At 41.9% G+C, this 20352-nt stretch overlaps 1 protein-coding gene and 1 long non-coding RNA gene across 3 annotated transcripts; both read right to left on the reverse strand.

Moving 5' to 3' along the window:
* Nucleotides 1-64: 64 nt before the first annotated feature.
* On the reverse strand, nucleotides 65-9892 carry LOC308667149. 2 transcript variants are annotated; one of them, XR_014026240.1, is made up of 8 exons: nucleotides 9612-9892; nucleotides 8955-9002; nucleotides 7220-7275; nucleotides 4656-6668; nucleotides 2229-2296; nucleotides 1766-1823; nucleotides 758-839; nucleotides 65-344 (listed from the first exon to the last, which is right to left on the reverse strand). It is a non-coding gene; the product is annotated as an uncharacterized lncRNA (long non-coding RNA). The 2 variants fall into 2 exon arrangements; XR_014026241.1 differs by having other exon boundaries at nucleotides 8955-9892.
* Nucleotides 9893-12737: 2845 nt separating this feature from the next.
* Nucleotides 12738-20342, reverse strand: TAF1D (TATA-box binding protein associated factor, RNA polymerase I subunit D). The gene is made up of 6 exons (XM_081326274.1): nucleotides 20266-20342; nucleotides 17587-17661; nucleotides 15852-16245; nucleotides 15015-15190; nucleotides 13894-13939; nucleotides 12738-12950 (listed from the first exon to the last, which is right to left on the reverse strand). Exons 3-6 carry the CDS (start codon nucleotides 16161-16163, stop codon nucleotides 12879-12881), a joined length of 606 nt encoding a protein of 201 aa, XP_081182400.1. The 5' UTR covers nucleotides 16164-16245; nucleotides 17587-17661; nucleotides 20266-20342; the 3' UTR covers nucleotides 12738-12878.
* Between the last annotated feature and the right edge of the window lie 10 nt (nucleotides 20343-20352).

Consider the following 20352-nt stretch of genomic DNA (forward strand, 5'->3'; position numbering starts at 1 on the left):
GCATGAGATATTAAAAAAGATATAATGTACACAAGATCAGGAAAAAGAATTCACAGTTGTATGATTAATGCTTAATATCATTTATTAATCAAGCTATAATTAAACCACAGTACAGCAAAACTGCAAATACAGTTGGAAAAAGCTAGGTTATTCAAATAAATATCTGTTTTAACAATTAGAAGTATCCAAGAGTATGGCTGCTTAAAAGACACATATCGCAAGCTTTCGTTAAGAAAATAGTTGCTCAGTGAATTCCACAATTTTTCAAGCATTAATGCCCAAATATTTGGCCGAGACCATTCTGTTCCAGGTCATCCCCTCAGCATTCTTTAAGTGCCAGCTACCTAAAATAGAAGAAGAGTACTTTTATGAGGTAAATCAATGTATTTTTGGCTTGGCCTTTTCTATTCACCAACCCTCAAGGGAAATTTATAGAGCTAGTTTAGCTGCTTATTTTGGTTCCTTGTAGCTCAAGGAAGATACTTCTTCTCAAGAGTGAATCAAATTTATAACGGACTTTCCTCAGCTTTCATTTAGCTATTCATCCTAAATGAGCTTACAAAGGGAGCCATCCAGATAATTTTGGCTCCCAAATGTGTCTCCTCTCGTATAGATCACAGAGCACTCCAAATCGCCTTGATATCCTAACAGAGGATTTCCATGTAAGGTCACCGCGTTAAGAGCTGCTTGTTGATCAGCACACAACCCTCTTTGAAGTGACCTTTTGCACAGCAACTTCCACAGCCTTCATTTTTACCTTTAGCTCGAGTCCAACTTTCAGCCAGCTTTGCAGATCCCCACTGAGATTTCCTCAGGGGTATTTCGATAAAGGCTCACGACTGAAAACGGGAAAACATGGTAAGCATCAAGTGAATCTTGTTCAGATTTATTAATCTGTTTTAGATGAGAACGCTAGAGCCAAGGTGCAAGGGAAGACACAGAAAGCTAGAGAAAGCTTTCAGATTCTGGCCCTCAATTCTTAATTTTTTCCCCCCTAATGTTCCCACCAGATTTGTTGCTACCATGGCAGCAGTGTAAAAAATCTAGAGGGGTTACTTTGCGGTCACGTCCACAGCATACCAGAAATAAGATTTTCTAGCAGCCTTGGTAGAGACCAAATACAGGTAGTCCTTTTATGACACTTGTTGGGCACTTGACAATGGGCTGTCCACTTTTATGGCCGTCTGCAGTTATGTGATCATTTTATGCTGGTTTTGGCAAAACCAGCTCCTAGTGAACCATTGCTTTGCTTAATTATTATAATGGATGGCCTGCTGTGTTTTGCCTAGCCTACACCACAAAAAAAGTTATAAAATTGGGTCAGATGCATACTTATGACTGTCATGACTTACAACCATGATGGGCAAGCTCCAATACAATTATCCATCAAGGACTACCTCTAAGATATTAAGATCTAAAATAAAGGGTCTATTTATTTCAGCAATTAGCTGTGGGTTTTCACTTGCCAGCTTCAATGTGAAAACTGAAAGCAAGGTTCCACAGCTAATTATCATTTTAAGGCATTTGAAATATACCAGAATATGTTTTCATATTCTCCATCCTTGCAGTATCTTCCCAGAATTTAGGACGCTGCAATCATATTTTCTTCAAGGAAATACAAGGTGTCTTGTTTCATGTTCAGAAACACTTCAGAATCTTGAAGTGTTTTAAGAAATCCAAATTTCAAGCTGAGCGTGGGATTATGTGCCATCAAGGCTCTAAAAGGCTACAATCAAAATAAACGAGGCAAAACTGGGCACATTACCTTTTCACGAACACAATTTCAGAAGGGTCTGCACAACTGATGTCACGTTCCCCCACACCTGCAGAGTGAGAAAGCATTTCTTCATGGCTGTCCTTTAGGAGGAACGCTTGGGGCTACCCTAAGATCTTTATTGTCTTGTAATTTTACCGCACCCATCAAGCACAGAGATTAATGGGTAAAACGAAATCACAAGTCTGTCGCTTTATGAGGCGTTTCCAACGATAAAGAACCAACAGTTAGGCTCCATCGGGATAGACCTCAACATTGGCTTTTCAATATTGTTACATGTATACAGGTTCTATCTACTATTTTGGGAGTCAAGTTTTATCAGAATCGGAATATCTATTACATTTTACCACCTCCAAGTATTACATCAGCTAATGTAGGTGTGCAAAAACCCCAGACAACATTCAAATTACTGCTCACAATTTGAAAAATAAAAAAAGGAAATGAGATTCCATACCAAGCCGTGCCTTTTTCTTCATCTGAAGCAGCTGCAATTCACTTGTGCTATGGGCTCACAACTTGCAGCTGCAGAAAAACATACATTGGAGTGCAAGGCTATCACAAACAAGTTAGTTAGCATTCTTCTTTTCCTATAGCCATGGGAAACTTCGGCTATCAATTTCCTACCTTGCAAGTTAAGTTGGGCTGAGATACACCAGCGAGCTTGATGGACTTTCTGCAAAATTTTACTTGCAGACTCCTTATTTGAAAGAACTGCTGTGCTTTAGCTCTGGTTTTAAGGGACCAATCTCCAAGGAAAATATATTCCACTGAAACAAGCAGCTCAATAAGGATTTCTCCTGTTCTTAAACCAGGGAGAAAAGACTAGGCCAGCGATGGCAAACCTTTTAGAGACTGAGTGCCCAAACTGCAACCCAAAACCCACTTATGTATCGTCAGGTGCCGGATGGGTGTGGCCAATCCCCCCGTAGATAGGGCTCGCAACTTGGGAGTCCTCCTAGATTCACAGCTTTCCTTGGAAGACCACATAATAGCTGTGACTAGGGGAGCTTTTGCCCAGGTTCGCCTGGTGCGCCAATTACGGCCCTATCTAGACCGGGATGCCCTGCGTACGGTCACTCATGCACTCGTGACCTCTCGTTTAGACTACTGCAATGATCTCTACATGGGGCTGCCCTTGAGAACCACTCGGAGGCTCCAACTGGTACAGAATGCAGCCGCGAGAGTTGTGTTGGGAGTCTCCCGATACTCCCATGTTACACCTCTACTCCGTGAGCTGCATTGGCTCCCAGTTGTCCTCCGGGTAAGATTCAAGGTGCTGGTAATGGTTTTCAAAGCCCTACATGGCATGGGTCCGGAGTACCTTAGGAATCACCTGCTGCCAGCGTCAACTTCCCTCCGTCCAGTGCGCTCCCACAGAGAGGGCCTCCTAAGGGTTCCGCCGTTCGGAGAATGCCATCTGGTGGCTCCCAGGGGGAGGGCGTTCTCTGTGGGCGCGCCTGACCTATGGAACCGTTTACCGGTTGAGCTCCGGATGGCTCCCAACCTTTGCTCCTTCCGACGCGACCTAAAAACCTATCTGTTTGAGCAATCCGGTCTGGTCTGGCGGGTTCTGTTGTAATTATTGTTTTAAGGTAACTTATCTTCTACATTAATGTTTTCAATATCTGTATTTGTGCATTTGATATTTATGTCACTGTTCACCGCCCTGAGTCCTTAGGGAGAAGGGCGGTATACAAATCAAATAAATAAATAAATTGGGTGGGCGTGGCTGCGGTGGTAAGGGCAGACTGGATAGAACTAAAAAGTTCAATCAATCAATTCCAATTTTGCAAGATCTTTTTTTTCATGCAAGAAGTTGAAATTGATTTTTAATTTTTAATTTTAATTCCATTTATATCCCGCCCTTCTCCGAAGACTCAGGGCGACTTACAAGCTTAGCAGTAGCCTTCATTCTATGTATATGCCTGCTTATTAGGGCTTTCATACACCCCCCAAGCGGCATTATTACAAAGTCAGCTTAATTGCCCCCAACAATCTGGGTCCTCATTTTACCTACCTTGGAAGGATGGAAGGCTGATTGATTGAAATTATTATTTTTTTGCACACAAGCAGCGGAGGCCTAAAGCCAAAAGGTTTTATAAAACCCAGCTGAAGGCCTAGGACAGCACGTGTGCCCACAGAGAGGGCTCTGCGTGCCACCTGTGGCACGCGTGCCACAGGTTTGCCACCAGGGGACTAGGCTATGACACACAAACATTCAGGATTTTTGCTTTTCTCCTGATCTCCCTCTTACCCACAGGATCTTTTTAAACGACAGAAAAGCCTTTTAAGCTTATATTCAAAGCTGTATGACAGTTTCAGTTATTTCATCTAAAATGGCAACGACAAAAAAAAAAGATTGATTTCTGGGCGAGGGGGGGGAAATCTCTCTTGAAAAGAGCCGAGAGTTTGCACTCTATTCATTTCTGTCATCGCCAACAAGGAAGCCCCACTGTTCACCCACTCTTGTCTCCAGGGCGTTCTCTTCCATCAGTTACTTCCCATTATATTGAGAACCAGGTTATGCACAATTTGTAATCTCATCACCTGCTCGGCAATATAAAAATCCAAGGAATGTCATTGTCTACAGCAAAGGCCCAGAAAGTCAACAAGCTATTGTAGAAAGGCTACTTCAATCGCTTTGTTCAGAATGGCTGTTACATCACTCTCTCTGAATCAGAGCAGTTGAACATCAGGCCAATCATCACGACAATCTCCTCACCAGTCTTTTAAGAAAGCAACCACAATTTTCACCCCACGCTTTGGCGCGAACTTCTTTGCCGTTTTAAAATCCCTCCTACCATAACCCACTAGATTCCAAACACACATCTACTTTTCTATTAGTAACGGTATCAATTTCAGAATTCCTTCAATATCTTACCATTTCAGCCACAGGCAGCGATGGGAAGAGAATTATTTGTAGCTCAGGATTGAACAGTGGAGTCCTTGGTGCTTTCTGAGCTCGGCCATTTTCTTGCAGATATCTCATTATCAAGCTAGGTAACGTCATCAGTGCTAGCAAGGGAGTAGGGTTTTTTTCGTCAAACTGCCGGCCCGTGGACTGGAGCGTCACGGAGAAACAACGCCCATCCCATTTTCGGCAATGGGAAAAAGTTCCGATACGTCGCATGACATCACGAGTTTGACATGCCTGATCTAGTAGCTCGCCTTGCTGGTAGAAGTGGCCTTGGTGGGGGTTTGCTGTTACGTTTGACAGGTCCTTGACTGAGTTATTGTTTGCTTCTCGATGGTTGGTCTAATATTAATCTTGGCATTAATCTGCTTATCTGGGTGTTTACTGATGGTGAGTAGTAGTTTTAATGCCTTCTGACTGCTAAATGGCGTTCCCAGACAGGATCTGCTAGTCTTTTGCCTGTTTATCCAGAGTGGCTGTTGTAGGCCTTGCAATTTACGTTGTAGATGACTCCCATCATTTCTTCTGGGGCTTCCGGTTTACTTCTATTTTGGAGGGCTTTAGTTGATTTGGGCGCTGCAGTGATGCCACGTGGTTGGAGTGGTCTGTTGAAGGCTGGTGTGGGTGGCTTTACAACAGATTTGTTTCTAATTTGCCCTCATTGCCTCTGCTGAGAATATCCATGAAAGGTTGGTCGTTTTCTTCTTCCCCACTTCTTTGAAGATGTCGTTGGAAGGTTTCCTTGCGTGGTCTCTAGCTGGTTCTTTTAAATTGTGACACAGGCGTCATCTACGTGCCCAATCTATATTTTGGGTTGTATATACGAGAATGCTATGGACACCAGGAGGAGTTGTAGTATGGTCTCTGCTATTAGTCCTGAAAGCGTTGGTCCTGCAGGTGTTCCTATGATCAGTAGACAGATTTGTTAGTCGAACTAAAGGCATGTGGTTACGCAAAGGTTGATAAGGTCCATGATTCTGGTTACTTCAATTCTGGTGTATTTGCTTAGGTCAGTGCTGTGACATCAAACGATGAATATGATTTTGTCTTCACCTACAGTCCATGTGTTGGATTATTTGGAGGCACTGGAGTTAGTGAGGAGTTATTGGAGTATTTGCTTCCCTCTGTTTGGTATCTGAGCTTATAAGTCAATCTTTTAGCAATATTGTAGGTTGTGGTTCCTGATAATGATACAACTGAACGGAGAGGTATTCCTGGCTTGCATACTTTGGGGCATCTATAGAAGTGGGGGAGCACAGGTCCGCTACTTTTCATCCGCCATAGGTCTTTTTTGGTAGATCTGCCCTTTCTTGGCGAGATTGCTGAGCGTTCTTCCTATCCAGGTGACTGTTTTTTTGTATCGGACTGGTGTTCACTGAGATGTTAAGTTATACTTTAATAATAAAGGTTCATTCATTCATTCTTTTGCTTTTTGTGTACGTTCTGATGCATTCATGATAACCCTGGTTCAACCTTTGTCTGCTGGAAAGACGATAATTTGGCACTTCATTTTTGAGGGCTGCTGTGTCTTCTGCCTTGAGTTGGTTTTGTTCTTGCCTTCTTGTTTGGTGCTTTCTTGGGTCTCTGTGGGGGAAGGAATCCTCTGGTTTTAAATGCTCCCTCTAAGGCAAAGGTTTCTTGTTGGTTGGCATTGCCTGAGCTATAGTTTTGGCCTTTTCTGTAGAACATTGTGTTCTACAGTAGATAGTGGGCAGCTGGACATTATGACCAGCCTTTTGGGCTCCAGCCTTGGATACTGGGGTTTAGTTTGGCTTTCCTTTTTCCAGCCTGCCTTGGGGAAGTAGTCTTGATGTGGTTGTCAGACTTTCTATATGGTCTGGTCCTGTTCCTTCAGATTATCCATGGCATGTTATTTGTGTAGTCTGAAATGCGCACCTGGGATCATGAGTCGTATTTTCCGCCATCATCAGCACAGCAGCTTGAAAACCATCATCAGCCATAGACAAATACTTTGGGTTCCTTTAAAAAAAAAAGAGAGAAAATGTTTGCTTTGACTAAATCTGGTCGCTGAGTCTAAAGTTTCTTTTTTCCACTTCAATGAACAATGTATTTTATCGAACTGATTTACCCCGTTACTTATGGGTAAGGCTACACAAACAGACAAACTTTTTATCTTATGAGCTATCATATATATATATATATACATATCATCACCAGCCAGTAGCAAAAAATCAGACACGGAGACTGATTTTTTTTACCAAGCTTCCTGTTTGTGATGCAACAGATTCTATACACCTTCCAGTATCTTTATTTTTGCTAATAAAACTGCAGGATAAATTTATCCCAGGTCTCATTGTCATCAATATAACTTATTTTACAATGATGGAAGCATAACCTGTATTTTCTGTAGCCTCACTGCATTGTTTGGCAAACACAAAATGAGATGTGCCCGCACTGAGTACTTCAAATGAGGCATGAATTTTGACTTGAGTCCACGTTACAAACCCCTGTATTCCCTTCAGGGAAAAGAAAAAAACTATTATTCCCTTCAAATAAAAAAAAACTATTACCTTCAAAGATTTGCTCAAATGATTGGAGCTTGATTTTACTTTTTGTCAGGATTTTTCTAGAATAGAAAATATTTTATTATGACATTTTTCAAGAACAGAGGCTGTATAATACAGGTAGTCCTCGACATACGACCACTATTGGGTCCAAAATTACCATTGCTAATAAGCAAGGCAAGTTAAATGACTAGCACCCAATTTCATGGCCTTTTGGGCACGGTTGTTACACAAATCATTGCAGTTGCTAAGTGAATCATGCAGTTGTTCAACAAATCCAGCTTTCCCCTCAATTTTTATTGCTAAGCACATTGGTTTGTGCTTAAATTGTAAGCCGCCCTGAGTCTTCGGAGAAGGACGGGATATAAATGGGATTAAAATAAATAAAATTTTGCTTGTAGGAAGCCACCTAGAGGGCCGCAAATGCAGATCACAACTGTTGTAAGACTTCCAGTTTGCGCTGTAGCAATGCAGCTGAGGGACAGCAGGGCTCCGCTCCTCACGGGCTGATTTCTCCCTGCCGGGGGCCCTAAAAAGTTCTAAAGTCGCCGCCGGAGAGGTGATGAAGCAGGAGAGGACCCTCGTTGATCACAGAAAGATGGCGGTCCATCCATTTGATCCGAGGAAAGCCCTCCAAACTGGCAGAGGAAAGACTAGCTGCTTTTCTGTGGCTAGCCCAAAGCTACTGACAACCGAAGCAAGCAAGCACTAAATAGCAGATTGCGAACAGCATGCTTGGAACTGGGTGAGAAAACTGATTTTTTTTTCTCTACTGCTTGATTCCCTGGAAAAGACAAATTCCCAAAAAGCAGGCTAGCCCAAAGCTACTGACAACCGAAGCAAGCAAGCACTAAATAGCAGATTGTGAACAGCATGCTTGGAACTGGGTGAGAAAACTTGATTTTTTCTCTCTATACTTGATTCCCTGGAAAAGACAAATTCCCAAAAAGCAGGAAAGTCCCCAAATGCAAGAAGGGGATTTTTGCCCGACCCTTCCAGAGAAACAACTGTTGTAAAGTGCATGTGGTTGCCAAGTATCCAAATTTTGATCACATGACCACGGGGATGCTGCAACGGTCTTTAACTGCAAGGACCATTCGTAAGTCATTGTTTTCAGTGCTGCTGTAACTTCAAATGATTGCCAAATGTACAGTTCTTAAGCTGGCGGCTACTGTAATCATAGTAACATTCATAGTACAATGAAATAGAAGATATAACAATATGACTGGTTTTGGCAATCTCGAACCATTCAACAAGCTTCTATAATAAACACAATTGCTTCATCCCAGGAATTGTCTTCCTGCTGGCAGTGAAAACCCAGCAACAGATGGACTACTTGTTATACCAGCCGCAGCATGGCAGCGTTAACAGGGGTAGTTCTTAAAACTCTGAATTTCCTTCGGTGCACACTGGTGAGCTTTTTGGCCCGAGCCAACACTTTTAACTCTTCCTCCCTGTCTCAACAAAAATACCAGGTTGCACAAGCACAGCAGCTTGAGAACCAACGATGCCACATGCTGAATTAATCTTGCACTGTTTTTTGAACAAGCCATCAGGAACAACTGCTGGATGCAGATACCATACAGTGCGGTTATCATTTCTTTTTTTCAGAACTGCAAAGACACCTGTGTACTGCACAGCCCCCAACCACACTTTAATAAGGGATGTGAAACTTTCAGGAACATTCGTCTCTGAAACTGATCCTTTCATGTATTTCAAGTACTAATTGTTGCCAACGTACCTTTATCTTCCACCAAAATTGGTTTTCCAATCTTTATTTTCCAGGAGCCTGAAATCAAGAATTGTCCACGTATCAGGAAACATTCTTATATCTCAAAATACCACGTATTGTGCTAAGCAATCAGGGGTTTAATTTTTCTAGCACAAAGGCTAATTGTGAAAAATGTGTTAACTTACAAAAGATAAATAAGCTTGAGAATCATTTTAAATGCCTGTAGTTTCTGTGCTGTATGGGCAGTCCTTGACTTATGACTGTAATGGAGCCTGCCTGTCACGATCATAAGTTGTACTGGTCATAAAGCAAGGGCACTCACCTGACCAACCCAATTTTACAAGTTTGTTTCATGGCAGTCGTTAAGCACACACCAGGTTCATTAAACAAACTAATAGCTCACTTTGGGCCAGTTTCGCCATATGCAAGAAAATGCTATATTTAGCAAAACCATTGTAAAACACAAGTCATGTGATGGTGAGATGCTGCAAAAATCTGAAAATATGGTATAGTTGCAAAGTGCCTGAAGTGCAATCATGTGAATGCGTCTGTGTGTGGCGGCGGGGAGGAAGAGAACCGCAGCAGCAATTGGAACTTCTGAATTTGGGCTGCAAGTAACCCCAAAGAGGTCCGACGTATCATTGATCATCATAAGTCAAGGACTACCTTAAAGTTTCTTGTACCAGTCAAAGAAACTTCATGCTTTCAGATATATTCTAATGTTAAATCCAGGCCCAGATATGATGATGTCCCTTCCTTTAAGTAACACAGCAAATACAAATTAGCTGTGGGTTGCGAAGAAGGTTGTAGTCTTAGCACTGACTCCAACGGCTTTCATCTGAGAGACCAGTCAAAACCTGGAGTTGTGCTGCCAAACAACAACAGAAAAAATTCTAAATGTCTGAATACTTTACAAAACTACAAAACACAATTTATACCAGGGGTGGGCAACTCTGGCCCCCTTAACAACCTGTGGACTTCAACCTTGGGACTTCTGGGAGTTGAAGTCCACAGGTCATAAAGGGGCCAGAGTTGCCTACCCCTGCACCTGTCTTTATCTTAGCCAATCAGTGGCAGAAAATCAAAGCTTCCCCCCCCCCATGGATGTTTTAAAGAAACCCATTAGCCTCCATTTTGAATCAGAAAGATTTTTTTGTGGGGGAGAAGGGAATGATGCAAACTTCCTTCCCACATAAGCTGAATTGCAGACCTTTTCTTTTCCAGATGGTATTGACGGCCATTTACAAAGCAGAGCGCAAAAACCAGGGTGGTTTGGTTTTTTTTAGCATAGCTGAAGCTGGATCGAACTGCACCCGGTGTTAGTCGACATCAGTCCATGCCACCTTCTGAATTTCTGTCCAGTTTTATGTTCTACTAAAGCCAAAGCTCAGACGCCAATCAGCCAATCGAAAAATATTAAGCAAGCAATTTACCTCAGTCGCTACGTGATGCAGTAACAACTATTTGCAGAAACGGACACCATGTTTAAACTAGGGGGAGCTCTGAGCAAACAGAATAGAATTCTTTATCGGCCAAGTGCGACTGGACACACAAGGAATTTGTCTCCAGCGCATCCCATACACCCATCAAGATACAGAGAGGGGCTCCAATTAAAAAAAAATCAGCCGAGTCACGATGGCTTCATTTAGCTTCAATGGCTGCAGAGAGCAAGGTTGGTAGGCTTTTTAGCCCTGTGACAGCAGTTTTACCCATCATCTTTCTTATTCTGCTCCCAGATTAGAGATTTGCAAATGTAATCCATCAAGGGGGCCATTGTGCCAGCCGATTCTTTGTCAACTTTCAGGAGGACAAGAAAAAACACAATGAACTTGCAAGGCATCACAGTAGACTATGAGAGGTCGAATGCATCCATTTTCCAAGCTGAGGCATTTCAGGAACAGTGAAATCACAAAAGCTTCTGCAAAGAACAATCAGGCCAGATCATTTTTTTTGCCTCATCCAGTCGTCCTCAAACTTTCATTTGAAATACTGCACATCGTGGAGGACAGTCAGTGGTTTTGGCTAGTTCAAAAAACAAGAAAGAAAACGATCAGGTATGTATCAATTTGCAGCATTAACTCAACTTCTATTAAAGATACACGTCATTTACTGTGGGTTTTTCAACATTTGTTCAGGTAGCCAATTTGTTCAAGTTGCCTCAAGCTAACAATTTCCTCTGCACTCAGTTCTGATCAGAGTATTAGGTTTAGTTCATTTGTGAATCATTTAGCAGTTGAACTAAAAACAGTCATCACAGGAACTATAGTGCAGATTTTACGAGGGCAGTTTGGAAATAAACCTCCCATTTGGTTATCAATGACAAACACTTGCAGACACAGAACTTTTTATTGTACACCTTAGAAAGCTACATTACTTTTTGACATAATCGCCATTCCAATGGAGGCACTTGTCACAATGTCTTACAAGGTGTGAAATTCCTCAGTAGTCGTCGCTGGGCGCCAAATCTGGGCTATTGGGGGGGGGGTGTCAAAAAAATCCCAACGGAACTGCTTCAAAAGTCCTTGGGTGCGTCTAACGGTGTGCGGGCGAGCATTATCATGAACCACCACACAGCAACCTGAAACAGTGAAAGAGCCACTCGGAACCGGTTCCCTCACAAAAGGAAAAACTGGGAGCCGCAAAAAATGTATGCACATGCGCGTACATGCGCAGAACAGGGTTTGACTGAAGAGTGGAGCCAAGGCGAGATATGCACCTACCCTGCATAGTTGAATTGATTGGGTGAACTTTTTTAGTCCCACTTTTTGGGGGGGGGACTGCACATAGCAGAGGACTGGGAGCCGCAGGAGACGGCTGAAAGAGCCGCATGCAGCTCCGGAGCCGCGGGTTGCAGACCTGTGACCTAGAAAATCCCACCAAATGTGAAATGCCCAAGGAGTAACTGCTAGTGAAGTTCACGCAGCGTGGTTCGACTATCAATTCAGACGTCTACTGTGAAACATTATGAAAACTCAAGACGAGCCATCCATAACAGGCGCCAGGGCACGCTGACATGCAGCGTGGCGTTGGTTCACGATAATGCTCGCCTGCACACCGCTAGACGCACCCAAGGAATTTTGAAGCAGTTCCCTTGGGATGTTTTTGATCACCCTCTCCCCATAGCCCAGATTTGGTGCCCAGCAACAACTACTGAGGTATTTCAAACCTTGTAAGACGTTGTGACAAGTGCCTCCATTGGAATGGTGATTATGTCGAAAAGTAATGTAATGCTGTAGTTTTCTAATGTGTACACTAAAAGTTCTGTGTCTGCGAGTGTCTTGTCACTGATAACCAAACAAAGGCTCATTTACAAATTGCCCTTGTAGATCCAATTATATATCCTATAGAACAGAACACTGACATCCCCTTAAAAGCCACTAGCCTGGTAACGAAATGTTTGGAAACCAACCCACAAGCCTGGAGAACAAACCTTCCTCCTCATTCTACATCTGAGCAACAGATATTCGGCACTGTAACATATATCCTCTAGTTGTCTGGATTACTGGATTTAGTGAGGGCTACTAAGAATTTAGAACTCACCACCATACCTCATAAATGCAAATTTTAAGTGTTAAGAAAATACCTTTAAGATATTAGGATAAGAGGGGGAATGAAACGTATGTGCCCTCATTGTGACAAAACTGCGATTGCCTCATTGTCATGCCAAAATCTGTGCACGTGTTCTGAAAAGCAGTTATATCCCGGTGTAAAAGCCATTGTCTGATCAGAAAGAATTATACAGCTAAGCGCTGAGAGAGGAAAGAAAGAAAAAAATATACCTAAAAACCTGGCTTGTATTTTGCTTGCTTCTAAGAGACTTTATTAAGGTAGCTTGGATCTTCAGAATGGTACGTTTTATTTGCATGCCTCCTAGGTATTCCATTTTTATTTTTATTTTTTTAAAAAAGTCCTTATTTCTAACAAAGTTGCCGCTCACTTTCGCCTTGCATTCGATTTCTTCTTTTTCTTGGGAATTTTGCTGCTTAATATGAAACAGCTGTTGTCCTGGAAAAGAGAAACCAGCAGGGCACTAAAAAAATGCCAGTATCAGAGCAATTAAGCAGAATCTCAACTCATTTCAAAAATGTATTTTGCAAACAAGCAGGCAGGCAAACCTGCTGGCATTCTGGAAACCGGTAAATACCTGGAATGTCCTGGGTTAGTGGTGGGGTCCCTTCTCCATTAATTTAGAAGGGGGGATATCGTTAGCAAGACTTGCCACCAATTCTTTTAATTTATCTTCTTCTAACTTACTCCATTTCCATTTTCTTTCCTTCTTTTCCATCTCCTTTTTAAGTCTTATTTTTGCAGGGCCCTGAACACAGAAAACTGTGGATCTAACACTTTCTGCAAAAAGCTATGCAGCCTTATTCTGCAAGATCCAAAATTATGAGCAATAGGATGGCTCAGATAAGCCTTGATTTAGGGACAGTCCTTGAGTCCTCCGGGAAAGGGCGGTATATAAATGTAATAAATAAAAATAAAATTTAACACTGTTTACACCTTACAGAAAGTTAACTTACAAGTGAACTTGTGCTTACAAGCGTTGTATAAGCCCCAGTCATAATTGCAATTTGTGTGCTTGGCAACCAGCTCACACTTGCAACCAGTTGCAACATCCTGTGGTCGCTTGATCATAATTTCTAACTTTTTTTTGCCAACTGCCAGGGGGGGGAAAAATACGGCCACTAGGAAAGCTGGATTTGCTTAATGACTGCTGTAAAAATTGGGTCTGTTTCAAGTTATGATGGCAATGACTAAGACAGAAATTTTGGTTCCAATTGTGGTTGTAAGTCAAGGACTACCTGTAGAAATATGGAAAGCAGGAATGCTAATTGTTACAATATCATACACAATTAATTTTGCATTGGCCTGATTTCTAATGCATTTTCCCAAGACAGAGTGACAGAAGAATTGATGCGGCAAACTTCAGTTATCAGAAACTTACCACTACTTTGGCACCGATGTTTTCATTCCCAGAAACCTCATCGTTGCTGAAATAGAATAATTATCATATTAGACTTACATCCATCTTCTCCGGCATGATGGCTCCAGAATATGAGGATTACACTTTCAGCTGAATTTATGCTCTAAGCCTCAATATCCAGCTTTCATTTAGCCTTACCATTCACATTTTTTTCTTTTTACCTCTAGCCTTAGCTGCAAGAACCTGTATCATAAAGCTACAACTTCAGTTCAGTCGGAAATGTGTGGCTTTTTTAAAAAAAATTTTTTTAAAAAAAAGCTTTTTAAAAAAAATTACGCATAGCACTTGACTTACAACCAATCACTCCTCCATGGGATTCAGTTAACACCAGGAACGACTAGGACAGCTTTCACTAAGCAATGCAAGTTGCACTTCATGACTCCATTACTTAGCGATGGAAATTCCAGCTCCCAATTATCACAGCAAATCAAGGGCCACAGGTAGTCCTCGACTTACAGCCACAAATGAGCCCAACATTTCTGTTGTTAAGTGAGACAGTTGAGTTTTATGCCCCTTTCTTGCCAGTTCAGTGAATCACTACAGCTGTTAAATGAGTAACATGGTTGTTAAGTGGATCTGGCTTCCCCATTGACTTTACTCGTCAGAAGGTCACAAAAGGGGATCACATGACCTTGGGACACTCCCACCGTTGCCAAGTGTCCCAAGTTTTGATTGTGTGACCATGTGAAAACAGTCAAGCCACTTTTTTTCAGTGTCACTGTAACTCTGAACGGTCACCAAACAAATGGTTGTAAGTCAAGGACTACTTATGCTTGTATTATATTCAGTGAAGAGAACTGGGGGCATTTAGTACAAAGCTGATCATATTTTTATTTTGGACAGCTAAATTCTTAAACCCTGAAAATATTTCAATTCTTTTATCAATTGAAAAGTGACCCTTGAGTAAAATTTCACCAGAAGCTTTACACAAAAAGGCATCAGATAAAATCACACAGTCTATTAAAGATCAGACTGTTGGTATCAAAGGGCAAAGTTCAATTAAAACTTCCAATAATCACACCATTGTGGCTGGGCTTTGGATTGCAAAAACCCAACCTTAGAGGAGGTCTAATTGTACCTACTTGGACTCTGCAATGGGAGAAATGGGTCCATCGTCATCCAGGTATTTGTGCCTCCGTGATTCCAAACATTCATTTTCAAGGTCGCCCTCAGCATTCAACTGCGTCAAAGACTTCTTCAAATGATGTTCGTATTTCAACATTTCAATGTATTTGAAAAACCCCTTCAAAGCTGCATGCTGGGAGAGAAGGAAACTATTTTTTTTCAGCCACAAAACAAACAAGTGCATGTCTAAAAACCATCCCAAAATTAACATGGAACAAAACTGTTGTCAACTGCAAAGTTTTCCTTCCATCAACACAATCAAGAAGCAGCCAAGCATTCTCAACGAAACCGTTTGGAGCCTAGATCAGCCTTCCCAACTCATGCTAACCACCGTTAAACATCTGGAGGTCAGCAAGTGCGTGGATGACAGCCACAAAAACGTTACAGGTATTCGACTTACAAGCTTGTTTAGTGACTATTCAAAGTCACAATGGCCCAACGAGTTAACACTTTTTACACCCCTTTATGACTGTAGTGGCATCTCCATGGTCGTGTGGTTTACATTCAGATGCTCGGCAGATTTATGACGGTTGCAACATCCCGGGGGTTATGTGATCGTCTTGCAAAGTCTACGGGGAAGCCAGATTCACTCAACCACCCTGCTGCAAATTTAAAAACTGTGGGGATTGACTTAACAAATGGAGCAAGACAAGTCGTAAAATGGGGGCAAAGCTGACTTAACAAATGTCTCAGCAACATAAAAGTCTGGACTTAATTGTGGTCGTAGGTTGGGGACTATCCATACTGAACATTCCCCCCCCCACAAAAAAAAGTAATGTGGAAGTATAATTTACCTCATATTCTCGCACCATTTTTAAAGGAAGGTGCTTCCGGCCGTAGTATTTCTCCACAAAAGGGAATACAATTCCTCTGTCTTTCATTCTCCTCCTCCGCTCCTCTTCTGAAATTCTGTGTCCTTCCGGCCATTTCCTGGCATACTTGTAAGGTCTCCTCACTTTCTTCTCCGTAGGGGTCCATCGTTTGCGGAAGCGGTGCTGCTTTCTTGTGAAGTGGTAATCAAAGAGGGCTCGAAGATCAATTTTAGGTTTGGGAAACTTTGTCTGACTCTCACCCTTCGTACGAGCCGGGGAAGGACTGCTCGGCATGGCCGCAGAAGATGCCCGCCCGGCAACTCTTGCTGAATTCAAAGCTTTTCTCCTCAAGTGCTTTGATGAATGTGGGCCGGATCTGAGGTAATGAAAGGTTAAGAACTACTCCTTAGTAGCACTACAGATTTGTCCATCTCTCCCCCACTCCCAGCAAGTCCAAACCAATGTTGAGCATGGATGATTAATTTCTGATTCATGCCAATAACTTTTCTATAGAGATGGATGCAAAATGGCTGCTTGGAGGTGTTCTACCTACCAAGCATGGTAGAGAACTCATCTGAGCATGGATGATTAATTTCTGATTCATGCCAATAACTTTTCTATAGAGATGGATGCAAAATGGCTGCTTGGAGGTGTTCTACCTACCAAGCATGGTAGAGAACTCATCTCTCTGTGGCTAGAATTACACACAGGCCAAAGGCATATGATGGCTTGGTATAGGAAGCCAGCTATCATGGTTAATACAATTGAGGAAACCTGCCTTTAATGGAATGTGACTTTCTTACAGAGCACATGAAATCACAAAGGATAACAACATAGGAATAGGAAGAGATAATTTCCCTACAAACTGTGTGTGTATATATGTATGTATATACATACATACATGTACAACGTATATATATGTTTTCATAGATTTTCACGGGTACAGGTATGTAGGTCTTGGCGTATCTTACACAGAAAAAGACCCGTGTGTGTGTATGTGTGTGTGTATTGCTCAAAAAAATAAAGGGAACACAAGATAAGACATCCTACTATTAAATATAGTATATTGTGTTAAGTGTTCCCTTTATTTTTTTTGAGCAATACACACACACACACACATACACTGCTCAAAAAAATAAAGGGGACACTTAAACAACACAATATACTGTATTTAATAGTTTCAATGGCACTGAAAAGCAACTTATGATTTTTTCCCACACTTATGACCATTGTAGCACCTCCATGGTCACATAATCAAAATTCGGATGTTTGGTAACTGACTCATATTTATGACAGTTACAGCAATCCCCTTTTGCAACCTTCTGATAAGCAAAGTTAATGCGGAAACTAGATTCACTTAACAGCCATGTTACTAACATAACAGCTGCAGTGATTCCCTTAACAACGGTGGCAAGGAAAGTCATAAAATGGGGCCAAACTCACTTAACTTGGCCACATAAAAGTTGGGCTTATCAGCTAGAAATAGTATTAATTCCAAATGAAAAGGTACAACATAAGGCTACAAGTGGAGCCATTTTCCCCCTACAATATTTGGGAAGGTATTAATAGGAGGCAATCTAATGTACAGACTAAAGGCAGCTATCCAATATGACTAATTAAAACATAAGTCTGCTGAATGCTGAATATATACAATGAAATGCAGAACTAGTTTATTACTGAAGATATAGCTTTCATGACTTCAATAAAAAGCACTCACATTTCTGTATCTTGGTTATCAGGAACAGCTTCAGCTGCTAGCGTTCTTTTTTCATTAGCTACATTTGTTTTTGACCTTGAAAAGATAAGAGAAATTTAGCTTCACAGAATCAAGGCTGAAATACCTAAGGCAGTCTATAAGTCATGAAATCCCAAGCAAACTAATTCAAGAAACAAATAAATCAAGGTAAAGATTTGCTCAATATTTTATAGCAAAAAAAAAAGATTTATCTATAGATCTGATTTACCGCAGTTTTTAATAAGCTGTTTTTTCAGTAATCTACAAAATCTTCAATTAAAATCAACAAGCAGCAAAATTATTGTAATTAATAGAAACAATTAGCATCCATCGGAAACAAGAGCTAAAAGATATAGCTTTACAGGCAGTATTCAGTATTTGCATTCCAGCAGTTCCTTGCTTATTTAAAAAGACCACCCCAAGTCTTGTCAACATGCAGCAACAACAAAAAAAAAATCCAAAATAACTTCTACCCTCTTATGATCTGGAGTATTTGTGAGAATTTATAGAGACATCTCAAAGATTGAATATATGAATCCATAAGTTATAAGACTTGACTCACTTAACAAGATTTAACAATAGAGTTTTTGGAAGTTGAGTCACGGCAACTGCATTTTTTTTAGTTTGAAACCTTGGAAATATCAACCCTTATCCTTCCCTCCCTCTCCTTAACAACTCTCTTCATCCTATTAGTCAAGAAATGAAACCACCCCGGGACGACAGAGATGGGGTCCCCCTTATCAACTTCATCAGACTGAAGAAGCTACTTGGATAAGCAGTGAAACATTTCAAACCAAGAAAGAGAAGAACTCTAGTTTGCCATGCCAACGTCTAGTCCAGGGGTAGGCAACCTCGGCTCTTTTATGACTCATGGACTTCAACTCCCAGAATTCCTGAGCCAGCATGGCTGGCTCAGGAATTCTGGGAGTTGAAGTCCATGAGTCATAAAAGAGCCGAGGTTGCCTACCCCTGGACTAGTCAATTCTGCCTGGTTGACTATGAATCTCCTATGCCATGCTGCCCAAGTTTACATAGCTACATCCCAAAGTCCTGCCTTGACATGGTGTACAAACCTAGTCTTTTCTACACCAACAGGGAAACAGCTCTATCACCTGTGAGACTCAGGTTGTCTTCCATTCTGCCACAAAATTTCTAAAATATTCTTTTAGATGTAGACCACTCTTTTACTACCTTGTAGCCTAGCCTACCTCACAGGATTCATGTTAGGATGAATATGAAACAATACGCAGCAAAGGTCTCCTAATCTATGCTTTCTAGAAATGTACAGATACTGTACAGAGAAAGGCAGCCTTAGTTAATCAGAACAGAGCGCTTGAAGGGACCTTGGAGGTCTTCTATCTTGTCCAATCCCAAGCAGGAGACTCTTTTATCATTCCGGACAAATGGTGGTCCAATCTCTTCTTAAAAACCTCCAGAGTTGGAGCATCCACAACTTCTGAAAGCAAGTCTTTCCACTGATTAATTGGTCTCACTGCCGGGGAAATTTCTCCTTAGTTCCAGGTTGCTTCTCTCCTTGGTTGCTTCTTTGTCCTGCCTTCAGGACATCCTATGAGGTAGGCTAGGCTGCAAGGTAGTAAAATAGTGGTCTACTTCTAAAAGAATATTTTAGAAATTTTGTGGCAGAATGGAAAACAAACTGAGTTTCACAGGTGATAGTTTCCTTGTTGGTGTAGAAAAGACTAGGTTTATGCACCACGTCAAGGCGTGAAAATAAGTTGACCCCCCCCTCTTCTTTGTGGCAGCCCAAGATATTGGAAGACGTCTTATCATGTCAACCCTTAGTCCTTTTCATTATACTAGACATAAACAATTCCTGCAACTGTTCTTCCATTATGTTTTAGCATAACGTAGGGAATATGTTATGCTAATCACTGGAATACAGCTATACTGGAATACCTTCTCTTAGTCAAGATAAATAATTATCTTGGAGGGAGGTGGAAGGCCACAACGTGGTTGAGCGAGTCCAAGTTTAGGATAGATTTTTTTTTTACTGGGATAGGCCTATTTATAGGACTTTCCCATCTGAAAAATGTCACTTTCTGTAAATTTTAGCAATGACGGACGAGAACTGCGGAGATCACTTGTCCAATTCCGATGTTTCTTTCTTCTGTCTGGGCCAGGGGTAGGCAACCTTGGCTCTTTTATGACTCGTGGACTTCAACTCCCAGAATTCCTGAGCCAGCGTGGCTCAGCTTGGAAACCTCTCCCTTTCCCCTCAGCGTGGCTGGCTCAGGAATTCTGGGAGTTGAAGTCCACGAGTCATAAAAGAGCCAAGGTTGCCTATTCCCAGATCTGGGCGAAAGCAAGGCGGCCCCATTTTCACCTAGGGGCGGGGGGGGGGGAAGAACGAATCAGGATCTTAAAAATCCTAATTAGGGATTCACGTGTCTGGCGCTATAAGCCACCGGCTCGATGAAAGACAAACATTGCTCAGCTCATCGATCCCCCTGCCTAAACCGTCCAGCCAACCAACCCTACTGCGGTCTAACACGACGGGCGAATTAGAGCAATAGCCGTCAATCGCACGCAGGTTTTCTATCGAGATGGCGGCATACAAGTTTGAGGAATAAGGACATAAACAAGCAGCGCTGAACCCAGACCCGAAACCCAACGGATGGCAACGGATCCCACACGACTCACCTCCCTCACGCGTGTCGCCAAGGCCGCGAAAGCCCCGGCGGGCCGCTTATATGCGACTTCGGATCTCGCGAGTTCTTCGTAAAAAGT

Source organism: Vipera berus (genome assembly GCF_964194415.1).
Source record: "Vipera berus genome assembly, chromosome: 4".
Taxonomy (NCBI): Eukaryota; Metazoa; Chordata; class Lepidosauria; order Squamata; family Viperidae; genus Vipera; species Vipera berus.

Bases quoted from the DNA above. Each gene is read 5' to 3' on its own strand.
- TAF1D (XM_081326274.1), bottom strand. From the start codon at position 16,163: ATGCCGAGCAGTCCTTCCCCGGCTCGTACGAAGGGTGAGAGTCAGACA. The intron at 15,191-15,851 runs GTAAATTATACT...CTTCTCTCCCAG, and splicing joins AAATGGTGCGAGAATATGAG to CATGCAGCTTTGAAGGGGTT. The intron at 13,940-15,014 runs GTAGGTACAATT...ATTCTATTTCAG, and splicing joins TCTCCCATTGCAGAGTCCAA to CAACGATGAGGTTTCTGGGA.